At 52.6% G+C, this 22,518-nt stretch overlaps 1 protein-coding gene across 7 annotated transcripts in view; it reads right to left on the reverse strand.

Moving 5' to 3' along the window:
- Window positions 1-22,518, reverse strand: part of PTPRF (protein tyrosine phosphatase receptor type F) — a 375,952-nt gene that overhangs the window by 9,595 nt on the left and 343,839 nt on the right. For all 7 annotated transcript variants that reach the window (XM_059854008.1, XM_059854014.1, XM_059854010.1 and 4 more), the window contains 4 exons: window positions 16,756-16,853; window positions 8,874-8,997; window positions 6,752-6,927; window positions 700-819 (listed from right to left, as the gene is read on the reverse strand). In XM_059854008.1, the coding sequence (XP_059709991.1) occupies window positions 700-819; window positions 6,752-6,927; window positions 8,874-8,997; window positions 16,756-16,853 (518 nt within the window). The remainder of the gene's footprint in view (window positions 1-699; window positions 820-6,751; window positions 6,928-8,873; window positions 8,998-16,755; window positions 16,854-22,518) is intronic.

The raw sequence follows: 22,518 nt of genomic DNA on the forward strand, positions 1-22,518 counted from the left end.
AAGGTCTACAGCAGCCAGTTCCCTCCTTGCTCCTCTGCATCATGGTGTCCCTGGGCTGGGTGACCAGCCTGTGACTGCAGACTGCCCTGCTCCTCTCTGGGCTTGGCTGAGTGATCTATGCAGCAAGCGGTAGGAATGGCTGTGTGGTTGCTGGGGCCTTCCTGGGGCATGAGTGTGTCCCCCCTGCGCACTGGGCTCCTGGCCCAGACTCAGTCACGCACAGAAGCACTTGCTGCAAAGCCTGTCTGCATTGACACTGCTGCTGGCACTGCCCCCAGGGATTTCCAAACACTAATGAGGAATGCAGCAGGCAGGAGAGAAGGGTTTATGCTCATATCAGAAACAGCCTCTCCATTTGCATTATTAGTGACAGGAGTGATAAAAATTCACTGCTTCCCGTGTTGGCCCTCTAATGGGAGGACAGCTGCTACCTGTACACTCACCAGAGGCAGGAACAGCCCTGCTCTGGGGCCCATCACAGAGAGCACACAGAAGAGCATCAAGTATCCTGGCCAAAGTCCAGTGGTAGCCAGATGCATAACCTGCACCTGATCTCCTACTGCAGCCCATCTGTGAGACATGGCACATGCCTGGCCAAGCCAGGCACAGCCAGTGGCCACTGCCTGTGGGCCATGGAGCACCCTGCAGCATTGGGAAGCATCTCTGCAATATGTGAAGCAGCAGCAGCCCAGCCCATACCTTGTACAGCGCAAAGGTGCGGACGGTGTAGGTCGCCAGCTCGACCGTATCCAGCAGAACCACCTGGATCATCCCATAGGTTTCTGTGCCCCGGCTCGGCCAGTACTGGTCACACTTTACCTGCAAGGAGGTGAGGAAAACAGGTCAGTGATTGGCTGCTGGCTGGGGCATCTGGGATGAGGAACAGGGCTCTGCCCTTCAAAGGGTAAAGACAGAAATGAGTCATTGTGTGGGGTGGGGGGTGGAGGGGCTCTAAAATCCAGATTTCCTTCCCCCATAGTGTCCCAATCCCCAGCAAAAAGGCAGCACCTGCTGGACCCTTTTCCGTAAGACTCAGAATCACAAGAATATTCTGAGCTAAACTGACCCACAAGGATTACCTAGTCCAACTCTCAAGTGAATGGCCCATATGGGAATTGAATCAATCTCGGTGTTATCAGTACCACGCTCTGACCAGCTGAGCTGATCTCAGTGAGTGGCTACTCATTGAAACAGGGATTTTCTTTTTCCCCTGGAGCCTTTGGTGGAAATGGCAAAGGGGGCCAGGCCACCAGACAGGAGCAACACCAGACACCAAGACAGTGACCAGCAATCCTAGCAGTGATTTGTGCCTGCTGTAGTACTTCTCTGCCTTCTGTTTGCAAGATGGGCATCTTTGGGGCTTTGCCTGAACCACCCCCTGCCTGACCTCCACTTGGATGAAGAGAAGGTGGGCAGCGGTGGGAGGATGGGAGAAGAGCTAGTGCAGCAGGGAGGAGGAAATGGTGGTTTCTGTGGGCACCGCTCTGCTCAAAGGGCAGCTGAGGTGAATGAGATGCAGCCTGTATCCCCACCAGCTCCCAGCTATGCCAGCCTGGCGTCCTTGACCCACAGCTGTGGCAGGACAGAGCTGAGTCCAGCACAGTACATTACCTTTCAGCAACAGGCATTACCATTCCCATAACATCCATAGTCTCCCAGGGTGCCCTGCCAGCATGGCCTTGGGCAGCAAACCACCCTTGAGACAGGTGGGACACAGACCATGCCAGGGCTCCAGCCTGGATGCTGTATCCACCCTCTCTGCACTGCTGTAGGCTTGAGTGCACTGAGCATCACTAAGCAACACCAACCTGCCCCTGTGGCAGGTGGCACATCCCTGAAAAGCTACACCTCCCAGGTGTTTCAAAATGGCTCTGCAAGGAACAGATGGCAGCTTAGACACAGACACATCTTGTTCTCCCTCTGCAAGAAGACACATACTGTGGCCAAACTATCCCTTCACCCTTTCCTGCAGGCAGCACTGTCCCATCATGAAAACACTGCTGCCCTCTAAAAATCTCCTGCCTTGCATCATCCTTATCACCCCTTTCCAACTCTGCAGTCAGAGTGCTTGGAGCTACTGGTCACAGCTTTCTTGCATTCCACTTGGCAGACAGCCAAACACATCCCCAGGGGCCCATCCCTCTGCCCCCTTCACCTCCCTGCACATCCCTCCCTGCTCACACGCTGCTGCTCTCCTCCTCCTCTTCACAGCTCAGTGTTTTCAAACTACTCCTCCATTTCTTTTTTGTCTGTGAAGCCCCAAGCTCCGTATTTAATTGGCACCCTCAGCATCCCTGTTTCATCTGGTACCTGGCTCCCCCACCCTGCAGAGCCACAGCGCCTGGCTGACAGGAGGAAGACTTCATTCCCACCCATGTGCACCACAGTGAAAATGGTTTCCCACCCTTGGAGAGAGGAGTGAATGGAAATTCATCTGTGCTAGTCAAGGAATAGTAAACTTAATTATTAGTGGAATGTGTTTACAGGGGAATGCGTGGGAAGGGAAACAATAAGCTTAATTAGGAATCAATGAAGTTCTGCCTTTTAATTGAAACCACTTGCAGCAGGGTGGGGCTTGTGAGAGCTAAGAGCCCTCATCCTGCACTCTGGCTCTGGAGTGCAGCCTCTGGAGTCAGAGGGATGCATCTCTCCCTGCTCTTTGGGTTCTGCTCACAGTGAGGCCTGCCCTGGCAGAAGTGCCTGGAGCAAGGCTGCCTAATGGGGTACTGCAGATGCCTGTGCAAGCAGAGCAGCTCTGCTGCCTCCTGCCCAGGGTCTCCTGCTGCTTGGGCTGCTGTGCTGCCTTGGATCTGTGGCAACATGGCAGGCCCTGCAATAATCTCAGGATTCCTCTTCCTCACTTGGCACAGAGCATTTGATGCTGACTGGCTGCAGCACCAGCAACTTGGAGGTCACAAACACGGTTTCACAGCTAAACTGATCCCATCCTCATGAGTGGGTGCCACCTGCCGGCTGTCTCCACAATGTCTGAGTTTGTCTTGCCTGGTTTGGGAACGATGTGACCCTCTCTAAGGGAGAGGAGAGCAGCATGGCATCCTGCAAATGCTGGGGACAGCTGCTTGCTGTGGTTTGCAGGGGATGTTTCAGAGGAACAGCACAGCCTGTCCCTGAGCCTGAGCCTACACCTCAGAGACAGCAGTCCCCTTCTGCCACCCACATGCTGCAGGGCTGTGTACTCGAGCACAAAACAAACTTCAGAGGAGTTCCCTGTGTGGGATAATAGCAATGCCTGGGCTGGTAATTGAAAATTATTTATTCATGACCAGATAAGAGTCAGTCACATTTTCTGCCAAATTTACCCATAATGTTTATGCCCCATTTTCAAGCTCTGTAAATTTTATGCTGAAGCCGATGCACTGTGGCACTAAAGCAGATAAGAGATGTTTTCTTCTGGCAGTGCTTGTTTCTCATTAACTTAAGGAGCACAGTAATGTCCTGAACAGCCATTTATTGCAGCTTTGCTGAGTGGCTCCTGTTCCTCCCCTTTGATGCCCTGAGCCCAAGAGCAGCCGGGCACCTCTCTTCAGCTTGAGAGCTGTGCTCTGCCCCCAGCCCTGCTCACAAGCTCCAGATGGCACTGCTGTCAGCAAAAGGGCTGGAGCTTCATGTGGCTGCCAGGCTTCTCCTCCCCAGGGCCCTTGAGCACCAGCCTCTTAACACCCCCTCCCGGGGACATGAAATGCCAGGGGAGATCACACTCCAGAGATGGCTGCTTGGTGCTCTGGGCTGGAACAGAACAACCCACGGCACTGCTGTGGGAGACTTGGCTCTGCCAGGCTCTAGGGGATAGCCCAGGGTAGGAGAAATCCTGCTTTAATACCTCTCTCCTGGCAACACAGCCCGGCAGGGACGCACCACACTCGCAGCTTGGGGAAAGCTAATCTACAATGTGTGTTTCTGAACTGCCACCAAATGATTCTGAAACTGATTGTAAAGCTTTGAAGGCAGCTAAATTGCACAATCCAGCCATTTCTATCCTTTATGTGCTTCTCACTTTGTGAAAACATGAAAAAGGGAGGATGATTTAGACCATCAAGCCAGCTAAAATTGCAGACCATAAAAGCTGATGCTCTTTAAAGATTTTTTTTTCCCCTCTGCAGCTCAGGAATCCTTTAAAGCAGTGTCACCCCCACAGGGCTGCCAAGCTGCTGCTGGTCCTGGTTGGCTTATCACAGCAGTGCCGAGGGTGACCTGGGGAGCTCGCCTGGAAAGGCAGCAGAGCCTGCTCTGCACCAGGCAGCTCTCCATGAGTCTTTGCTACCCACCCCGGGCTCTGCAGCTGGACACACAGTCCTGTGCCTGTGCCAAAGCACCCGGGCAAGGGGACTTTCAAGCAAGGTCACCCTTGGGTAATGCTGTGATGCCATGTGACTGCCTGGAGCAGTGCTGTCCCACAGCAGCGTGAGCATCAGCAGGCAGCAATGCTGCAGGGACCCAAGGGGTTACATCAGATCAAGTTTGAAGTCTCTGGAGCAGAATGAACTGCAAAACAGCAACTCATGTTGAAAGACTGGAGCAATGGGCAATGACTTGGATTAGGATCTTCATTGGTCCCTAAAAGGTGTGCTCCCAAGAGAACTCTAGCTCTCACCAAAAGGGCATGAGGAAAAGCAGAGCAGGAAGGTAGCTAAAAGCAATGTTGCCTTGGAAGATGCTGAAAAAGACAACAAAAACCCCCATAGAAAATAATCTCCTGTAAGTCCACATCACAGCTCCCCAGCAGAACCCTGCTGTGCGGGAATGCCCTGAGACACCTACAGGGTACAGCAAACACATCCAGGGAAGTCCTTGCTGTGGATCACTGGTTTAACTCAGGAGTGACCAGGCTTCTCCACTGCCTTTCCTGGCAACCCACCTCTCCCACAGTGCCAGAGAAAACTGCCCACTTCTCATTAGTGCTGGGCACGTGCCAAAGAGGCAGCAGGACATAGGCAGGCAGTGCCAGGGAGCAAATGCAGGGGTCTGGGTCTGGTCAGGTCAGCCTGGAGCCCCTGGGCAGTCTGCCCAATCAGGCAGGCTGCCTGAGATTCTCTGAGGGCTCTGGTCACCTCCTGCCCATAACAAGGATTCAATGTCACCAAAAGCGCAACCACACGCACTGTGTTTGGGACAGAAACCAACATGGCAGGATAGAATGGGGTATGCTGGGGGAAGATAACACACAGCTCAGCAGCACAGACATCTCAGGCAAAGACAAGTCCCTCTGGGGTCAGAGGAAACCTGTTATCTTCAAGAAACATGCACCTTGGAGTGCCTTGCCATAACTAAGAAGCCCAGAAGTTAAGTGAGTCAAGATTCCAGGCATGGATTTATTTGGAAACCCAGAAGGGCTTTTCCTTGTTCTTCAAATATATGCTCTGTCATTGAAATGTGAAGGCACAGAAAAGTTCCCATATAACCCTCAGCTGCAGAGTGCAGTTGATCAGAAGCTTCTAATCTTGCTTAGCCCTGAGTGTGCCAAGCCCTGAGCCACAGGGCAGGTCAGAATCATCTCCCTGCCTCTTTGGGCTGTGTGGGTGACAGTGGCCATTGGACAGAACAGCCACGGCTCTGCAGCAGGAAGCACAGTGCAAAGCTGGGGTTGGATCTCTAGAGACAGTTCATCTCCAAGGAATGCTCTTTTTCCCTACAGGCTGTAGGGCATTTGAAGATGCTAGGAAACCCAGCATCAATGCCAATTTTTTGCACATTAGGAAAAGCAGATCTGTTTTGCCATGGTGATTGGTGGTTCCAGCCACTTCCTCCCAGTCAGGGTGGGCTGGGACACCCCAGCGAGCATTTTGGTGCTAAAGCTTTGAAAAGGAGGGAGAGCATGCAGGCAAAAGTTTTAACTAAACTCAAACTTGACCATTTCTGCTTCTTAAGAATGAGCTTATTGGGCTAAAAATAATCAGTGCTTCACAGCTTGAGTGCACAAGCCCCTTCTGCTGTTGGCATGGCAACACTAAAATATTCTGCTAGTACAAATGCTCACCGCTAAAATTTTACTTTTAGGAGCAAACTGAACCATGAGAGGCAGAAGCTGCGTCATCCTTGGGCAGGCTTTGCCCAAAGGGTGCATCTGGGCGCAGGAGCACTCGGTCACAGTTTACAAACCCCTGCTTCAGGGGCTGAGTAAGAACCTCTGTCACGAAAACTGTATCATCTGCAGTGAGGGCTCCCACTCCTTCTCCAGCTCACGCCTTCCCCATGGTCTGCAGGCAGCTTTGCATTTATTACATCAGAATATCTAATCCTGGCAGTGTAAGCTGATAATTTATACATGTTGTCATTGGACAAGGCACAAATTAGTCTTGTTATTGCAATGAGACCCTGTCAGCCATTTCCCTGTGTTGCCAGAAATGCCAGGGCCCTGTCAGGCTGCTGGATACTGCCAGTCCCACCCAACTATTGCAGCTTCTCAGCTTCTGGAGTGGTCCACTCTCTCCATCTCAGAGCTTTCCTTTCCCCCTTCAATGTGAGTGATGTGGGCAGGAAAGGACAGGTGTGCATGCAGACATGCAGGCAAAATAGAGTTAAATGAGCAGGCCAGCAATAGGAGGTTTTGCCACCCTGTTGCCCCACAGGGATATGCTTACAAGGCATTTGTTGCTGGGCTGCATGAAGCAGAGAGCCACATCACTGGAACTGCCCCTCCCTGGGTGCCCTTATGCATTATGCTGTGAAATGCTCTCATTCCTCCTTCCTTTCCCCCAGCGGCTCCAGAAACGAGAGAAAGCACACACTGTACCCTGGACTTCTCCTCCAGCCTGGTCATCATGACTATAGTTGCTGTTCTCTGCTCCCACACCATCCTCCAGAAGTCGCTGAGGGTTTCTGGCAGCGGTCCCTGCGTGGCGATGTAGGCGTTCTGCTTCCGATAGCCATCAATGTAATTGGCGTTGATGTAATCACTGCCTGGGACCCCTGCGGGGGAGAAAGAGGGCAAGAGTTACTGGGGTGAGCCCACAACCCTGCACCTACTGCTCTGCTGGGCCCCAGAGGCAGGAGAAGAGGCTGGCGTGTTCACAAGGCTCTTGACAAGTCTCCTTTATGGGGTGATGTCAGGATCTCTCCCAGGCATCCTGCAAAGGACAGGGATGGTGCCTGAAAAAAGAAGAACCCTTTGTAACTCCCACATTGATGCAACAAGCAAGCAACACCAAAGCAGAGAGACAGCTGCCACACGCACACAAAGGAAAATTCACAGGCAGGAATATTAAGGAGCTCATTCGGCCCAAAGCAACTGACTGAAATAATTGTCTTAAATTCACCAGCAATTTGTTATGGTCCTACAGCACCTTTTAAAAATGAGGCTCCTTTATTAGCTTGTCTCTGTTAGCAAGGGATGTCATGCAGGCATGTTCCCCCATCCTTCCTGCAGGGACAACTATCCCCAAGGAACCAGAGATTTTCCTCCTACCACCAATGAAACACTTCAGTGTGAGACCCCCTCTGCTACCTGCTGGCAGAGGCTGCTCCAGCCCCCACGAGGCCTCCATCACTTTAAGGAAAGGAATTTTTCATAAAGGCCTTTAAAATGCAAACACATAGTTACTAAAATAAATTCGGCAAAGCAGAGGCCTGAGGCTGCTTCCAAACCCTGCTCAGCATGGGCTGCCCAGGCTGCAGGGATAGAAAGCAGCAGGAATCTCATTGTCTCCCCAGGAGAGAGCATCTGCATTTCATTAGAGAAAGGAAATAAAGCTGGGGGTCACCCCTCGTCCTTTTGTCCTGAGGAAAACTCTACAGCTCTATTCTCCAGGTCTCAGCAGTCTCCAGCAGACAAAGGGCTGGCAGCGCTGGGGGTGGCAGCAGCTGGAGTGCAGCGCTCGGCTCCTTGGCATGGGCGGCACGGGGCTGGCAGGGTGCTTCAGGAACAGTTCCCAGGAAGGCACAGACACTACTTACAGCAACTGAGTCAGCCTGGAAAACAGGGATTCCCCCGTGTGCTCACCCCACAGCTGTCTGCGAGGGTTTGCCCATGAGCAGACATGCCAGGCCTTCACATAGCTGCTGCTGCTGCTTAATAGGGCTTGCTGTGAGGGACTGTTTGGCCCCCTCTCCTCCTCTTGAAGAGGATGAATAGTGCATTACCATCAGAGAAGGCTTTTCCATCTCCAAAAAAAGGATGCTAGTGACTGTAGGGCCACCTGTGTGCAAAGCCAGGCCCCAGTTCCTTCGCCAAGCAGGGTGCATTGAATTAGCTGTAACTTCCTCATCCTCCATCAGGGGGCTCAGATCTGGGTGAGCAGAGCTGGGTGCTGGTTTATAAAACAAGGGGAATGGGTGAGCTTGGTCTCCAGCTCCTCTTGTGTGCAACAGGACTAAAAACATGTACTAACCCAAACACCAGGGATGTGGGGCTGGTTCTTGGAGTCATGGGGGTCAGTGCAATGGACACCAGTGCCTGATGCTCCCATGGAGGACAGGGATGTATGGAGTCTGATGTCCCAGGGGAAGGAGCACCCCATACCCTGTGTGCTCTGGGCACTTAGTTGGGACCACATATTGACAAGTCTCAGAGAAAGATACTGGCCCTACAATTGTGTTGGGACAGAGGGTGGCAATGGCACTAACAGTGCCATGTTTCACCATGTAGTGAGGAAGGCAGCTGAAGTCACACAGAGAGGACAGTGGGAGAGGAGGCTGCTGGGACAGACATGTTTGCTGCTAGCAGTACAAAGAAGTAACCACACAGAACACACTGCTCTGAGGGCACTGGGAAAGCCAGTGCCCTTTCTCTTCTGGCCAGCCAGAACACACATTTGATCATGCTGATGGTTGGTGTTTGTCCCTGCTCAGCTAAGAACACAGAAAAAGATGGTCTCCTTGCTACAGTCAGGTTCAGCTGCTCGTGCAGTTACTCTTACCATCGATGGAAGTCAGGATGACGCGCGAGTGGTCATAGGCTATCACATTTGCATAGCGGTTTTTCGGTTTATTCACTTCCAGGTTGGAGTTCTCCCAGGTGAACTGCTGCCCAGGATCAATGGACTGTGGAGAGAAGGAGAAGGAAGGAATTGGTAGCGGTTCCAGCACGTTGGAGTGCTGCAGCACATGGGTTTCAGTCAGGAAATCTGCATTGTCCTGCACACCTCTCCCCAGACCAGACACAGCTTCCACGGGTGTCCACAGCAGTAGCATTCAGCCAGACCACATGGAAAACCAGTTTCCAGTGGCACATGCATCCCACTATCTGCAGGCAAAGCAGTTCCTCACTGGGGCAGCCTACTGCAGATGAGCCTTCATCTCCTCTGCTGCGTGCTCATCCTTTCCTCTGGAGCTACCCATCAGCAGAAATTTGGTCTTCTGCCAGGATTCCAGAGAGACCTGACTGTGCAGATCTTGACCTAGCCGTTTTATTAGCTGTTGAACTGCAGTCTCTTGAAATACAGCAAGCCCTGGGTGTCTTGTGCCCCAGGAGCTTTTGGTATTAGTGTCCTGCAAGACAGCCTGTAAGCATTTGCCAGGGAATAGTCATGAAAATTAATAGGTTACTATCCACTGCTCCAGCTACTTATGCAATGTAAACATCTCTCGTTTGAGTTAATAGAGTGACAAGAAACTATAAACCTGGAGAAGAGACATCACTATAAATCTTGGCCTGCACACTATGCAACTGCCTAAAAAGCACACATCCCACTCCCACCTGGCCTTGCACACCCAGTGCTTCTTCCACAAGCCACATGCTGGTGCATGGAAGCAGCCAGTCCATGGCTGCTCCAAGGTCAGGCAGCCTCTTCCCAAGGCCTTCTCTATTGTCTCAGTCTATGCACAAAGCAAGGTGAACAAGGACCATCCCCAAGCATCCCTCTGACATGGGATGGTCTTGTCCAAGAGACACACAGGTAAGACTCCTGCCTCATGCAGAGACTTGCTCTGCACATGCAGCCCTGGGCAAGCTGGGGGCAAGCAGTTACACCAGAAATAAGTCATCCCATGAACCCCCTTCCACCCAAAATTAACAACACTGTCAAAACCTTCTTAAAATCTTGCTCCAGCTCAGGGTCTCTGCAACTTTGCTGGCCCACGGACAAAACACTGGAGAAATAGGCCAAGGGAAGCACTGCATGCTGTGCTCCCAGCAGGCATCTGTGTTCATTGCTTGGAAGAGCTGTGTCAGAAGGTTTCCCAGCCAGTGTCTGTCAGCTCTGGATCAGCTGTGAGCAAACGGCGGAGGTGGGAAGCACAGCTCCCGGACTGCGCTGACATGAACAGCTCTCATGGTCCCTCTGCTCAGTTCCACTAACCACCAGCTGTGCACAAAGTGACACCCAGATGTCCCCTCTGCTCCTATGCTGTGGAGCAGGCACTTCCCAAGCAGCCAGCAGCGGGCGTGGGCACTGGCTTGAGTATGGAGCACAGGTAGTGCCTGCATTGCTGCACTAGCCCTGAGGGCACGGCCAGTGCTGTGCCAGGTGGCAGCTGTCTGTCCCCAGGTGTGGCCCAGGCTGCCAGCAGGTACAGGGGCCAGTGCTGACGAAAACACACAGGAGGATGTGACATCACAGCGATGCTAATAGGTAGTTTGGGAAATGTAGGATGTAAATAGACATTTCCTACAGGAAACCTGTAATTTTCTATTATCAGTGTAATAAGCAGGCAGCCACTGTGCTCAGAGGCGCTGCAGCCTGGATGCTGGGAGTGGAGGCTGCAAGCACCACTTCTGGCTGCAAACCCACTAGCCTGGCTGCCACAGGCCTTGCACACTCCTCTGCTCAGGCGCAGAGACATCTCAGCACAGCTCACAGCTCTCTAGGTCACTTCATTTCATTCAGGCACCTGTATTTTGCTTTCAGTACAGGCTGCTCAGGGGACCCGCTCTTAAGATGCTCCCCACTCTCAGCCATGTGGCAGGGAATACTGCTGCCCACCAACAGTGGGCCTGAACTGCACATGGGGAATGCAGAAATGATCGAAGACATGAAAAAAAAAAAAAGAGGAATATAATATGAAAGGACTTTATGGTTTGGAGTAGAGATAAGCAAGTGAGGTTTCGACATCAGTTCTGATCAATATGGAGCACACTGAAGGAGAAGTACAAATAGACAAACTAATGAGGAAAATATGGACCCACCAATGCCTATTAGAAACATAAATAACACCTATTTTTCAGAAAGGTGGCCTTAGTCTGCACAGACAGCCCATGAAGAGACTTGACTAGCTCATGGTGGAGCTGAAACTGGCTCTGAAGGTATCAGTGAGCATCTTCTTGCTGTAAAGAAGCAACCTAAGGAAGCACCAACCATAACTGCACTCTGTGAACACTGTGAATGGGCACAGGTGGGTGCTGGTGTGAGCCCTACCCCTGCAGCAGAGGCAAGCAGAGCTCAGTGCAGTTGTTTGTGCTCAATCTATGCTGCAAATCCCTGCCAAAAGGCTGCGGGGCTGACCCAGCTGTGGGGTGGGGAGAGCTTTGCACAGCAAGTCTGTGTCCTGCCACAGCAGAGGAAAGGGTTATTTCCTGGGGGAGGACAAGGCTGCCAAGAGCCCCCAGAACAGAGGAGGAGCATCAAGGTGTTGCCACTAGGGTTAATAGCTTTGATGTGCAATGAGTATGTGCAGAAATGGTCTAATCATCATCAGCCTCTTCAGAGGGCAAACAGGTGAGAAAGTCAGAACTACTACAGCACCTGAGTGCAAAGAGGCTCTAATTAAATACTCCTGCAAATTAGTGACTCATTTAGAAGTAAAATGATTTAATTTAAACTCTGGTGATGAATTAATGTACACCTGTTCCCCCCTTTAAGGCAAACAAATGAGTAAATAAATGGGAGGATGATGGGCTCCTTGGAGAGAGTTGGAGTCTCTACATGGAGCAGTGGTTGGCAAGTCTTGTCCCATCTCTGTACAATGCTCTGCAGCCCCTGTGTGCAGTTGCACTGTCTCGTCTCCCACCTTGCTCCACAACTGCCCCAGCACCAGGAGTCTGCTCCTGTTTCTTTCTGGGGGGCTCATGGGAATCACTGCTTCATCCCAAAACTTGATCAGAGTAACACTCTCAACAAACACTCTTCCTAGAAAGCAGAAGGGCTGGGAAATTGGAAGGAAATGAGCCAGGAGGAAACTTAAAAGCACCATGACTTTAGCTTTGCTTTAAAGTGACAGGGAGATGCTGTAAGACAGCAAGTGCAAATTAAGAAAAAGCCCAATTAGTAAAACTCCTCCTTCCCAGCATGGAAGTGCAAGGAACAATTTCACCAAAGCAGTTCAGGGATCCCTGCTGCTAGTGCCATAAAGACAGAATCAGACCATTGAAAAAGGATTGGAAAAAGGCTCTCTCCTCAACAGACTCTAGAGCACTTCACAAATGCATCGCAAACATCCCTCAGTGCCAGTTTGACTCTCAGATACAATCCACCTCGGGCTTGCTGCTCCCCTTGCTCAGTGCAGTTCCAAAACCTCTCTGCATGCTGAGGCCCTGCTGCTGCCTCTGCTGCTGGCAGGAGTGGAGAGCCCAGGCAGGCAGTGCCCTGGGGCAGCACAGCAGCTCAGGGAGCTGCACAAGGGCACGGGGACAGGAAGATGCACAGGCAGTGAGTGCTTCCTGTCCTCCTGTGCAATCAACCACATTAGCAGGAGCATTGACCACTGTCAATCTGCACCACGCCTCAAATGAGGACATAATGTGCCTCTGAATCAATGGCTGGCAGCACTTCAGCCTTATTATTCCTATTACCGGAACGTGAGCGCCCTGTGCCTGCCAGGCAGCTTCCCAATGAGCCATTAAACCAGGCATGCCATTAAACCAGGGCTCCCTGGGTGCCACCTGGATCCTCCTGGGCTCACTGGCCCCAGGGACCCAAGCACCTCTGCTGCTACCTAACCTGCCTTGCCAGGGCTGCAGGCACGGGAGGGGCAGTGTCCTCAGGGGCCTTACAGGAGATGGAAGTGAATGCAGGGTTTGGACAAACCACCAGTGCTTCTCTCCACAGAAAAGTGTGAGGAAAGGTTTGCAGCCTCCCTACCACACTAGGAAGCAGGAGCACAGTGAAATCTCACACAACCTAAAGATTACTAAGAACTAACAAGCCAGGCAGTGCCACACTGCCTGGCTCTCATCACCTGCTCTGCTCCTGGGGACCATACACTAGATGGACATGAGGGGCAATAGCCTTAGGATGCAGTTTGGAAAGGAGTAAGGAAAAAAATCTCCTGGGAAGGTGATGCAGAATCTAGAGCACTAAAACAGAGCAGGAACCAGCACTGGTTGGAGCCAGGCTGTCCCGTGTTTGCTAACAGCACCAAAGGAGATAGCAATGCTCAGCTTGGTGGATCCCACAGCAAGAGTGTGAGATGTGGTGCCTGTGTTCAGACCAGTTTGTCCCAGGGCAGGATCCTGCCCCGAGAGCACAGGCTGCAGCGTGGGAAGGTGCCCACAGGAGGAGCTCCAACACAGCGACAGCGTCTGCCATCACAGCACATCCACAGTCAGGGGGCTCAGCCTTCCTTCTACTTATCTAATTCCATTAATCCCACACTGTAAATTCGCTGTAGCTTTCACTGTTCACTAAAAATGAAATACTCTCCCGGTGCAGCCAGGCCAGAAGCAGCTGCCAGACCCTTGTGCCCTGCTCCCCGGCTTGCTGCCTGCCTGTACAGTGTGCTGGGGCTGTGCTCTGCCCTGTGCCAGAGCAGATGGCAGCAGTGAACTGTGCCTGCAGACGGCTCAGCTCCCAGCAACTGCATTTCAGCCTCTCCTGCTGCACCAGGGGTACCAGGAGCTACAGCTGGGATGGCTCTCAGGGGCCAGGGGTGAGGGCTAACCCACAGCCCATGAGCCTGCTCACTGCAGCCAGCCCATAGCTTGCTCTGTGCTGGCTTTGTCACATGGGCTGCATGGCCACGCGGGCTGGCACGCTGGTGTGAGCAATATTATTTGTTCTCTCACCTGTGGGAATAGAGGTCAGACGGCTGTGAGAAATCTCTGCCATCCTTCCCGCCCTCTTCCCAGGCATGTGGGGAGGTGCTGACAGGTCTTGTTTCATGTCACCTGTGTCTAGGTTACCGTGCTATTGCTTGCACAGCCGAGGCAAGTGCCAGACTGATGGCGCTAGGCCAGCTGGCCTCAATGGTTAAAAGTGCTGTTAAATATTTGCTCTCTGCCTGTGGTGCCACTGCTCCTGGAATGTGAGCCATCTATAAACAGCCCTGCACCCCACAGAGATGTTAGGCTGACAGGCTGCTCTACAAAAACACTTAAAATGCAACTATTTCAAAGCACAATCAAACAGCAAATGGGCCTTGGGGGCTCACCTGCCATGCCTTTCTCCCTTGTGTCTCCCTGCTCAGCTGTGCTATGCCCATTCTGGCAGCACCATTATACCATGGGGAACAGGGTCAGGGCCTTCACTTCTCAAAGCACTGGGTCAGCACTCAGCTCTACGTAAGGTCTGGGGCTCACAGAGTCCCCGGATGAACACTGGGGCTGTATCAATGCTTACTGCAAACGCAAGCATGTGCTGAGGTGTGGTTCCTGTCTCAGGCTCCCACAGGGCCCGCTCAGCCTGCTCCCCTCCCACCTCTGCTCTTTCCACACCCACTCTGCAGATCTCCTTAGTCAGCAGCACACGCCACGCCTGTCCTGCCCTGCAGCCCTCCTATCAAAGGGAGCTGCTGCCCTGCCAAACCACACACACAGGGACCAGGGTGAGAGCACACCCGCTGCCACAGCAGTCCTGCACAGCAGCTGCTGCTCTCTTCAAACTCAGTCCAGGATTCTTCTCACTGGCATTTCAAATGGGAAGTGATTGCACTGATCCCCACATGCCAACAAGGTGCAACCCCTTCTACTTTTGGGTCTGTCCTAGTGTCAAACACTCTACAAGCCTGTCATGTTCAGCAATTTTCTGATGATGAGGAGTCAAACACAGCAGAATCCAGAGGGAAAAAAATTATGGGCAACAATCAGCTACTTAATAGCTGCTTCAACATGAGAAGTACAACTGATTGGTGCTCTCAACCAGCCATGATATTCTAAAGAAAGAGAAATGAGAAGAGAGGCTCATGAAAGCAGCTAAGAGAATTTATTTAATGCTCATTTTTTTCAAAACCAGTTCCCACAGCTCAGTATTATGCTGCAGGCTCTACTGAGCACAGGCCTAGTGTGAGGATGGGAGTGCAGAGACACTGGATCTTGCTGAATCCCCACCGTGCAGAGAACCAAAGCCTGCCTGTAGCAGAGTGGACAGCCCTGCTTAACATTTCAGTTGGACTGGTAACAAAAAGCCCAAGGCAGACAGATATGACTGCACACTTTGGCTCCACTGGCAGGACATACATGAGCACACAGGTAATTGCAAGGGAAGCATATTTTTCCTTTAAACATTTCCCAAGTCACAGTGTAATGCTGTAGCTCATCGCTCTGGTTCAGACAGTAAATGCAGAGGGATGCCAAGACCCTCCACCTGGCATCCCAAAGCAAAAACAGAGCTCTGTGCCTTTCTCAGATACATGCAGCACACCCTTTGAACTAGATGGAATTCGTCTCTTACCTTCTCAACACAGAGATCTGCTTTCCCTTTCCTGGCATATATAATCCTACCTTGTGGGCAAATGCTCTGATCTCATCTCATAAATCAGTGTAGGTACGGTGCAGGAAGGGGTGGCCACAGGCACAGGCAGATAACAATTCAAACAGAAGTGATAACACATGCAAAGAACACTTCCCAAATTTATTCCCTCTTTAATACTAGTGGGGGGTTTATTTACAAGTCCCCTGCAGCCCAAGAGGGCTCTGCATATAAGCACAGCAAAACATCATCCTGCCATTCCTGCTCTCATGGCTGCAGAGGAACTTTTCCCAATTTTAAACAGTTGCAACTTAATCACGCAGCCTGGAGAGTGCTGAAAAAGGTGAGGCAGCCCTCAGGTAGGTCAGGCCCTTTCCCTCCAAATTACCTCCCTTTGGCAAGTTGTTCTCAGGGAGGACAGGGCAGGGCTGGAGGGAGCTGGGCTGAGAGAGGTGCAGGGGAGGGGTTCCCCAAACACCCAGCACATGCCTATGTGTGTGAGCAAAGGCAGCAAGGTGGTGGATGCAGACAGTACCTACCCAGGGCTGCACCAGAGACATGGATAACAGTGGGAGCATGATCCAGAAGGGCAGGCAGGTTTGCAGCTCATGACTGCAGGTCACAGGCACAGAAAGCTCTGTGTAGGGAGGGGAGCTTGGACTACTCCAGGGCAGTGGGACACTAGCAGAGTTTCTATGGGCACTGATGCTGAATGGCACAGGCTAATGCCAGCACAGTCCAGTAGGAGATTAGATGGTGAAAGCAGGAATGAAAACTCACAACTCATGTTTGCTGGCATCAGAGGATGGTGCAGAGAGCAAAGCTTTGAACACAGATGGAAGTGAATGGGCACAGCATACTGCAGACCAAAATACATCATCCAGCCAGGATGGAGTGCAGCCCTCACAGAGCAGAACAAAGTAATCAGTGGCAGTTCCAGGTAGGCAGACATGAGCTCCCATTCACTCCTAAGACCATAACCACGGTGGCAGCATGGCAGGCTGCTGGGCATTCTCCTGCAAGGCTTTCTCCCTGTACCAGCCATGCTTCAACTGCTCAAGGCAAGTTCCCACCACCGTGGGGCTGGCAGGGAGAGCTGGCAGGCTCCCAGGGCTGGCGTGGGGACTGACCACGCAGCACTGCTGCAGGGGAGACACAGCTCAGCTTTCACCAGGCCCTCTCTGCTGGGGCCCTGGCCAGCACCACTGCATCCTGCTGCCCGTCCCGCTCTCAGGCTCACCTCGTACTCCTGGGAGAACTTCAGCCCATCGTTGGCCTTGAGCCGCTCGATGTTGTCAGCGAGGTCGCTCACGGGGATGGGGGGGTGGTCACGCATGCCTGCAAGCGAGACAAGGAGGGAGGAGGGAGAGGAGAACAGTTACAGCTCTGCACGGCCGAGGAAGGCTCAGCAAGAGCATGTGCACAGCAAACCCAGGAGGTGGGTGCGAGGCGGACACGTGTGACCATGGAAGTGCCGGGCGGGATGGAGGGAAGCTGAGGGCATGCGGCACACGGTCCCGGAGCACGCGGGGCGTGGACAGAACACAAAGGTGATGTGCAGAATGGGCATGACCGGGTGAGCATGCTCGGACAGTGCAGCCACGGGCACACTGAGCAGGCCACGCAGCGGGCAGGGCTCAGACAGCCCCTGGCAGGAACAGGCCGAGGATACGCTGTCACTGCTGTCACTGTGCCTCCCGAGCTCCCGCATGGGCTGAAGTTGAACACACTGGTGCTCCCGCCACCGAGGGCTTAGGCCGATCCTCTTGCTTACCCCTAACAATGGCATTAGCCACAAAGAAACTCTGCCAGACCTGCAGTGAAACCTCTGCAGCGCAGGTGCACAGCTTTTTGGGTAGGCAGATGCTGTCAGAGTCCCAGGGGCATTAGAGAAGGATGTAAAGGGCCTCACAGAAGAATGGCTGATTCCCTAGTAGGACATTGCACAGCGTTCTGAGAGCTGAGAAGCAGCTCTGCTCACAGCTGCAAATCTCTTCAGTGATGCTCCAGAGACAGAGCCCGCTCCAGGGCCCAAAATCCAGCTCCTCTGGGCTGGCTCATGCAAGGCACCATGGGCAGCGAGGTGCCCTCCAGCAGCTTCTGGGAGGCTGCTGTGAGCTGGGATGCACCTTAAGCCATGGCAGAAGTCTTGCCCTGCCTAAACCAGGGATGCAACATTAACACGCATCCTGGGCACAGCTAAAGCCCTGCTCAGCAGAAAGGCCCAGAGGAAGGGATCCCACAGATCCCACACAGGGGACAGGTACTGTGGGGGTGTGCACGTGGGATTGGGAGGAGCCCTCCTGAGGCCCTGGGACTCAGAGCTTAACCATCACAACCTCCTTCTCTGGTGCTGAGCTGTTGAACTGGCAGGAACGTGATTGTGAAACACGTCATCCAAATCCCAAGGCTCGTGACTCCATCGGCTGCTCTATGGGTTTCCCAGAAACCCCACATGGGTAATGATGATTATTAATAGGCTGAAGCTGTTGACTCATACCCAGGGAGACAGGCTGGAGCACAGCCAGAAGCTTCTCAATTGCTCAGGAGGCTGAACACTGCCACAGATGGCAGTGATGGGCCACAGAGGTGATGGAGCAGTCTCCAGGCTGGGTACACACATTTTACACGGTGGTGACAAGTCACAAGGTGATAACACGGATGTGCTACACCTCAGACCTCTGCATAAAACATCTGCCATCACTGCACGCAGCAAGACCCGATACAACACACACTCATCCTGCCTTTGCTTGGCAGTGCACAGCTATCCATGGATGGCCTGAGAACACACAGACAGGTGGAAGGAAATACCCCTATTCTGCCTTGTGCTGAGGTCCTCCTGCGGATGGTCCTGTTTGCCATTTCACCCATCAGGATCCCCGAGGTAGCTGAGCAAGCCCTCAAAGGGACAGAGATGACGCTGGTTTTGGCACAAATTCCTCACTCATACCAGAACTCTGAGGCTGTAGCTCAGGAGCAGCCTTTGCAGAGCTGCCACTCATGAGCAACTGAATGATGAGCACAGTGTGGCACCAAGACAGAAGTGTGGGACAGGAAGGACAAAGAGACTGAAACACAGTCACAGTATGTGCTTCTTCCAACATGGTTATGTACGTAGTACAGCAGAGCCATGGACCACAGCAGAGCTGCAGAGCCTCATCTCCACTGAGAAACACAAGGTGGTCTCTTCAAACTTGTGTTTTGCCAGCCAGAGAAGTACTGCAGCAACAAAAGAGCCGCAAGAGCAGGTGGGGAAAAAGAGGTGGCAGGAATCCCATTATTGTGAACCTAGAAAAACAGCCACTGACAGTGCAGGGCAAGATGGAGATTTGTACACACTGCCAGGACTTCCACAAGCTCTTCCAACTGCTCTTGCAGGAGGACAGTGAGCTCGCCACAAGGCTAGAAGAGCTCAGAGGTCTCACAATGCCTGCAGGGACACACATGGCAAAGCCCTTGGCTCTGCTCCCAGGGGAAGTATTTATCCTACATACTTCTCCTGTTCCTGTGTGCATACATAGATGCCTGTACATCCCAGAGCAGGGTGGCCATGCTTTTATGGTTGTTTGAGGATGAACTTGAAGCTCAGAAGACAAGAGATAAGGGGGCACTTTTTTTCTGCAGGCTGGTACTACTCCATCCAAGCTGCTAGAGCAGTCAGTGCCTCCTTTGTGCCCGGGATTCTGGTACCCACACTGCGAAGCAGACCAAACTCAGGCTGCCCAGAGACCATCACGTGTTCTGTCTGTGACAGAGGTGACCCAGCCTAGAGAAACCAGTCTGCCCAAGGTAGGAAGAGAGTGTGTTCAACCACTGAAGAGCCCCCTTCAGTTTGTACATTTCGGATTTTTAGCTGGTCACTCCCTCCAGAATGGCCAAGGTTATCAGTCCCCATGCACGGCCAGCTGCAGGCCTGGCACCATGGCAGAGCCTGGCCTACCACTCTGAGGGGGCAGGAGGCTGGAGAGCAGGGAAAAGGCTGCAGAGGCCTCCTGGCAGCCCATCACTCAGGACCTTCCCTTCTGCACTGTCCTGCAGTGAGCTGCTGTAGTGCCGTGCGAGCAGTACCGAGCCTGGCCCCACACATGTCAGAAAGTGAATCACTGCCATTTTACAGTCTGCTGTGAGTGACGGTGATCTTCATGACATTGAAACAAAAAATACAGATATGAGAGAGAAAGGGAAAGAAAAAGCAAAAGGTGTTGAAAGATAAAAACAGGAGTTAAAACTAACTTGAGATATTCGGGCAACAGGGGACACTGGCACCTGCAAAGAAATGGGGCAAGAACAGAAATCCCATTAGCCTTTAGTCATCATTGCAGAGGTTCAGAGATGGAAAGACAACAAGATGAAGATGAAAAGGAAAGCACCATATATACCACAGCAACAGGAGCTTCCTTCCACCATAGGACTGACTGCTGGGCCCTGGGGCTGCTCTGCAACTGGCTGTTACACAGCAGGCTGCTGGCTCTGGCCAGTGCTGTCCCCTGACACCGGCAAACACCTGGAGCTGGAGCTACTTGCAAGGGAGAGAGTCCACAGGCTGTCATGTGACAATGAGCTACATTTCTCACTGCACACCCCTGGCCCCAGCCCTATACCCCAGGGAAGCCTGCAAGGGCCAGTAGATGGCAGGTACAGGGGGCATCTGTGCTACTCGATGGCCAGGGGGACTGAACTGAGCCCCAGCCACCTCTGCTCAGTGCCCCTGATCCTCCAGCTCACTCACAGCTCATCAGCACAACTCAGTCTCCTTTGTGGTGTACTGGGACACTGCCCAGTCCTGTATCCTCTCAGTGATTTGGCACAGCAGTACATTGGTACAGGGAGGCCAGCAGTGGGGAATAACCCTCGTCTGAAGTAAAACCCACAAAAATGAAAAGCTTAATATTTAATAACAGTAGACCAATTAATTATGCATTAAACAAGTTTTCCCTGCTCAGCAAGCTCCAGCAGGGAGACCAACTACCAGGGCTGGTGGCCAGCACCTCTTGTCAATGCATCCTCACAGCACTGCCTCGACCTCCATCAGGTGACAGGGGCAACAGCTTCGGCCCACTGGGCTTGGTGGCTTCCATGCGCCTCATTAATGAGGACAAGCTCGTCAGGCGTGGAACAGTCACTTCAAGCTGCACCACACCCGCTTCCACTCCTCAGAAACTCACAAGGGATGCAGCAGGGAGAAGGGGAGGAGGACAGAGTGCTGTCTCTTGGTGGGGGAGCAGTGTCTGGCAGTATCCCAGGGTCCTGCTGCTGTCTCGAGTGAACTGTGCACTCTGGCTTGGTTTTGTCTCTCCAGAGAGCTCTGCAAACTTACAAATGGGCAGCATCTTTGGCTTATCCTCACTCACAGACAGGAAAGAGAAATTTCCTGGCTCCCTCTCTTTCTGATGGCAGCTCTTGAACCTTGCTACAGGCCTAGCAAAGGACATCCTTGCTGCAAACACCCTGACCTCTCTGAAGGTGGGAGCAGATGCAAGCCCAACTTGTCACAATTCTTCACACAATGCAAACCACAAGCACACAGCAAAAATGGGTTTTGTGTCCACATGGAGACATGTCACAGAGGCCAGTCCCCACGCACAGCTGTCCTGGAGCAGCCCTGTTTAACAAAGAAGCTGCATGCTGTTGCTGACTGTGTGTGACCCCCCTCCTCAGTGGTGCTCCTGGTGATCTGCCTGTTGAGATGTTCTTCCTCTGGCACACGTGCCTTCCTTGCTCCCCACAGCATTTTCCTCCCATGCTGTGACACCATCCTGTGCGGGCTGTGACCAATTAATGTGCCAGCTCTGCTGCTGCCCACACGTGAGATCTGCCACTGGTTCTGCCTGGAGATGCACTAACTACAGACTCCTGACAGCTGCCCTGGCACAGAAAAATAAATGCAGGTGTAGCACTCCCCAGATGTGAGCCAGACTGCTGTGAGTGGCAACAGGAAAGGCTGTTCTTGCCCCCCCTGCCAGACACAGCAGTTTTACATCAGGAAATGGCCCCTTCAAAACTCTCCTATTAGATGAAAGCTCTTAGATGAATGAGCAGCAGGAGGAAAAGGAAAGTAGGTTAGAGACCAGGAGGAGCTGCAAGTTAGAAGAGAACTGTATGTGCCTCATTTGCTGCTGAACTGCTCCCTCCATCACAAAAGCCCAAGTGCTCCCTCAGTTCATCTAGGACTTGGACTCTCTGAAAGGCTCTGAATGAGTCAGGGCAGAGCCTGTCTCTGATCACTACAATGACAGGTACTGTGCTTTCTGTGCCATCAGAGACGTGCAGACACAAAGCAGCAGCACAAGACCTTTCTGCAGTGTGAAGTACAGTTTCCTCCATGAGCTGGCAAAGCTACAGCCTGAGGCATCCCAGGCCAGTGAAAGCAGCATGCAGAGAATGGCTTTTACTGAACTATCATCCTCTGCACTGAGACCACCGTGATCAGCAGAGTTCTTCAGTGGGCCCCAGCACTGGCTGCAGATCACTGTAGTCTGCAGGTATCTCTTCTCTTGACCCTTAGCTGAGCAGAGCAGGAGAGTCAGCTCACCAAAGATCCCAGAATGAAGCTGCTGGGACACCCTCAGCAGTGTAAGAGCTCTATGTACCTCCTGACTGCTCCAGGTGCAGCCCATGTGGCCAATACTGCACCAGTTGTGCTCAGCACTGAAGCTCAGCCAGGGTGAAGCCAGTTCAGCACCTGGGAACATCTCAGGTGGACATTCCCAACTGCATGGAGGCTCCTCCCACTCAGGACAAGTGTAATGAGCTTCACAGCGTGTCTGACACACACCACACAACAGGCCAGCCCCATCCAGGTTCCCCAGCCTCATGGGCCTGCAGTGACAGGGCCAGGCAGAAGGATTTGCAACCCAGAGAGCAGATACTTGGACATGCTTGGTCTAAAGCCCACTCTGTGTCGCTGTGACTGAGAAGGTGTGGATCTCCTGGAGGGTGGGAAGGACTGCAACTCTGCCTCTGGCATGGGGACATGGAGAAGGGGAACCAGAGGAAGTGGGAT

The sequence above is a fragment of the Haemorhous mexicanus genome, chromosome 9, assembly GCF_027477595.1.
Source record: "Haemorhous mexicanus isolate bHaeMex1 chromosome 9, bHaeMex1.pri, whole genome shotgun sequence".
Classification (NCBI taxonomy): Eukaryota; Metazoa; Chordata; class Aves; order Passeriformes; family Fringillidae; genus Haemorhous; species Haemorhous mexicanus.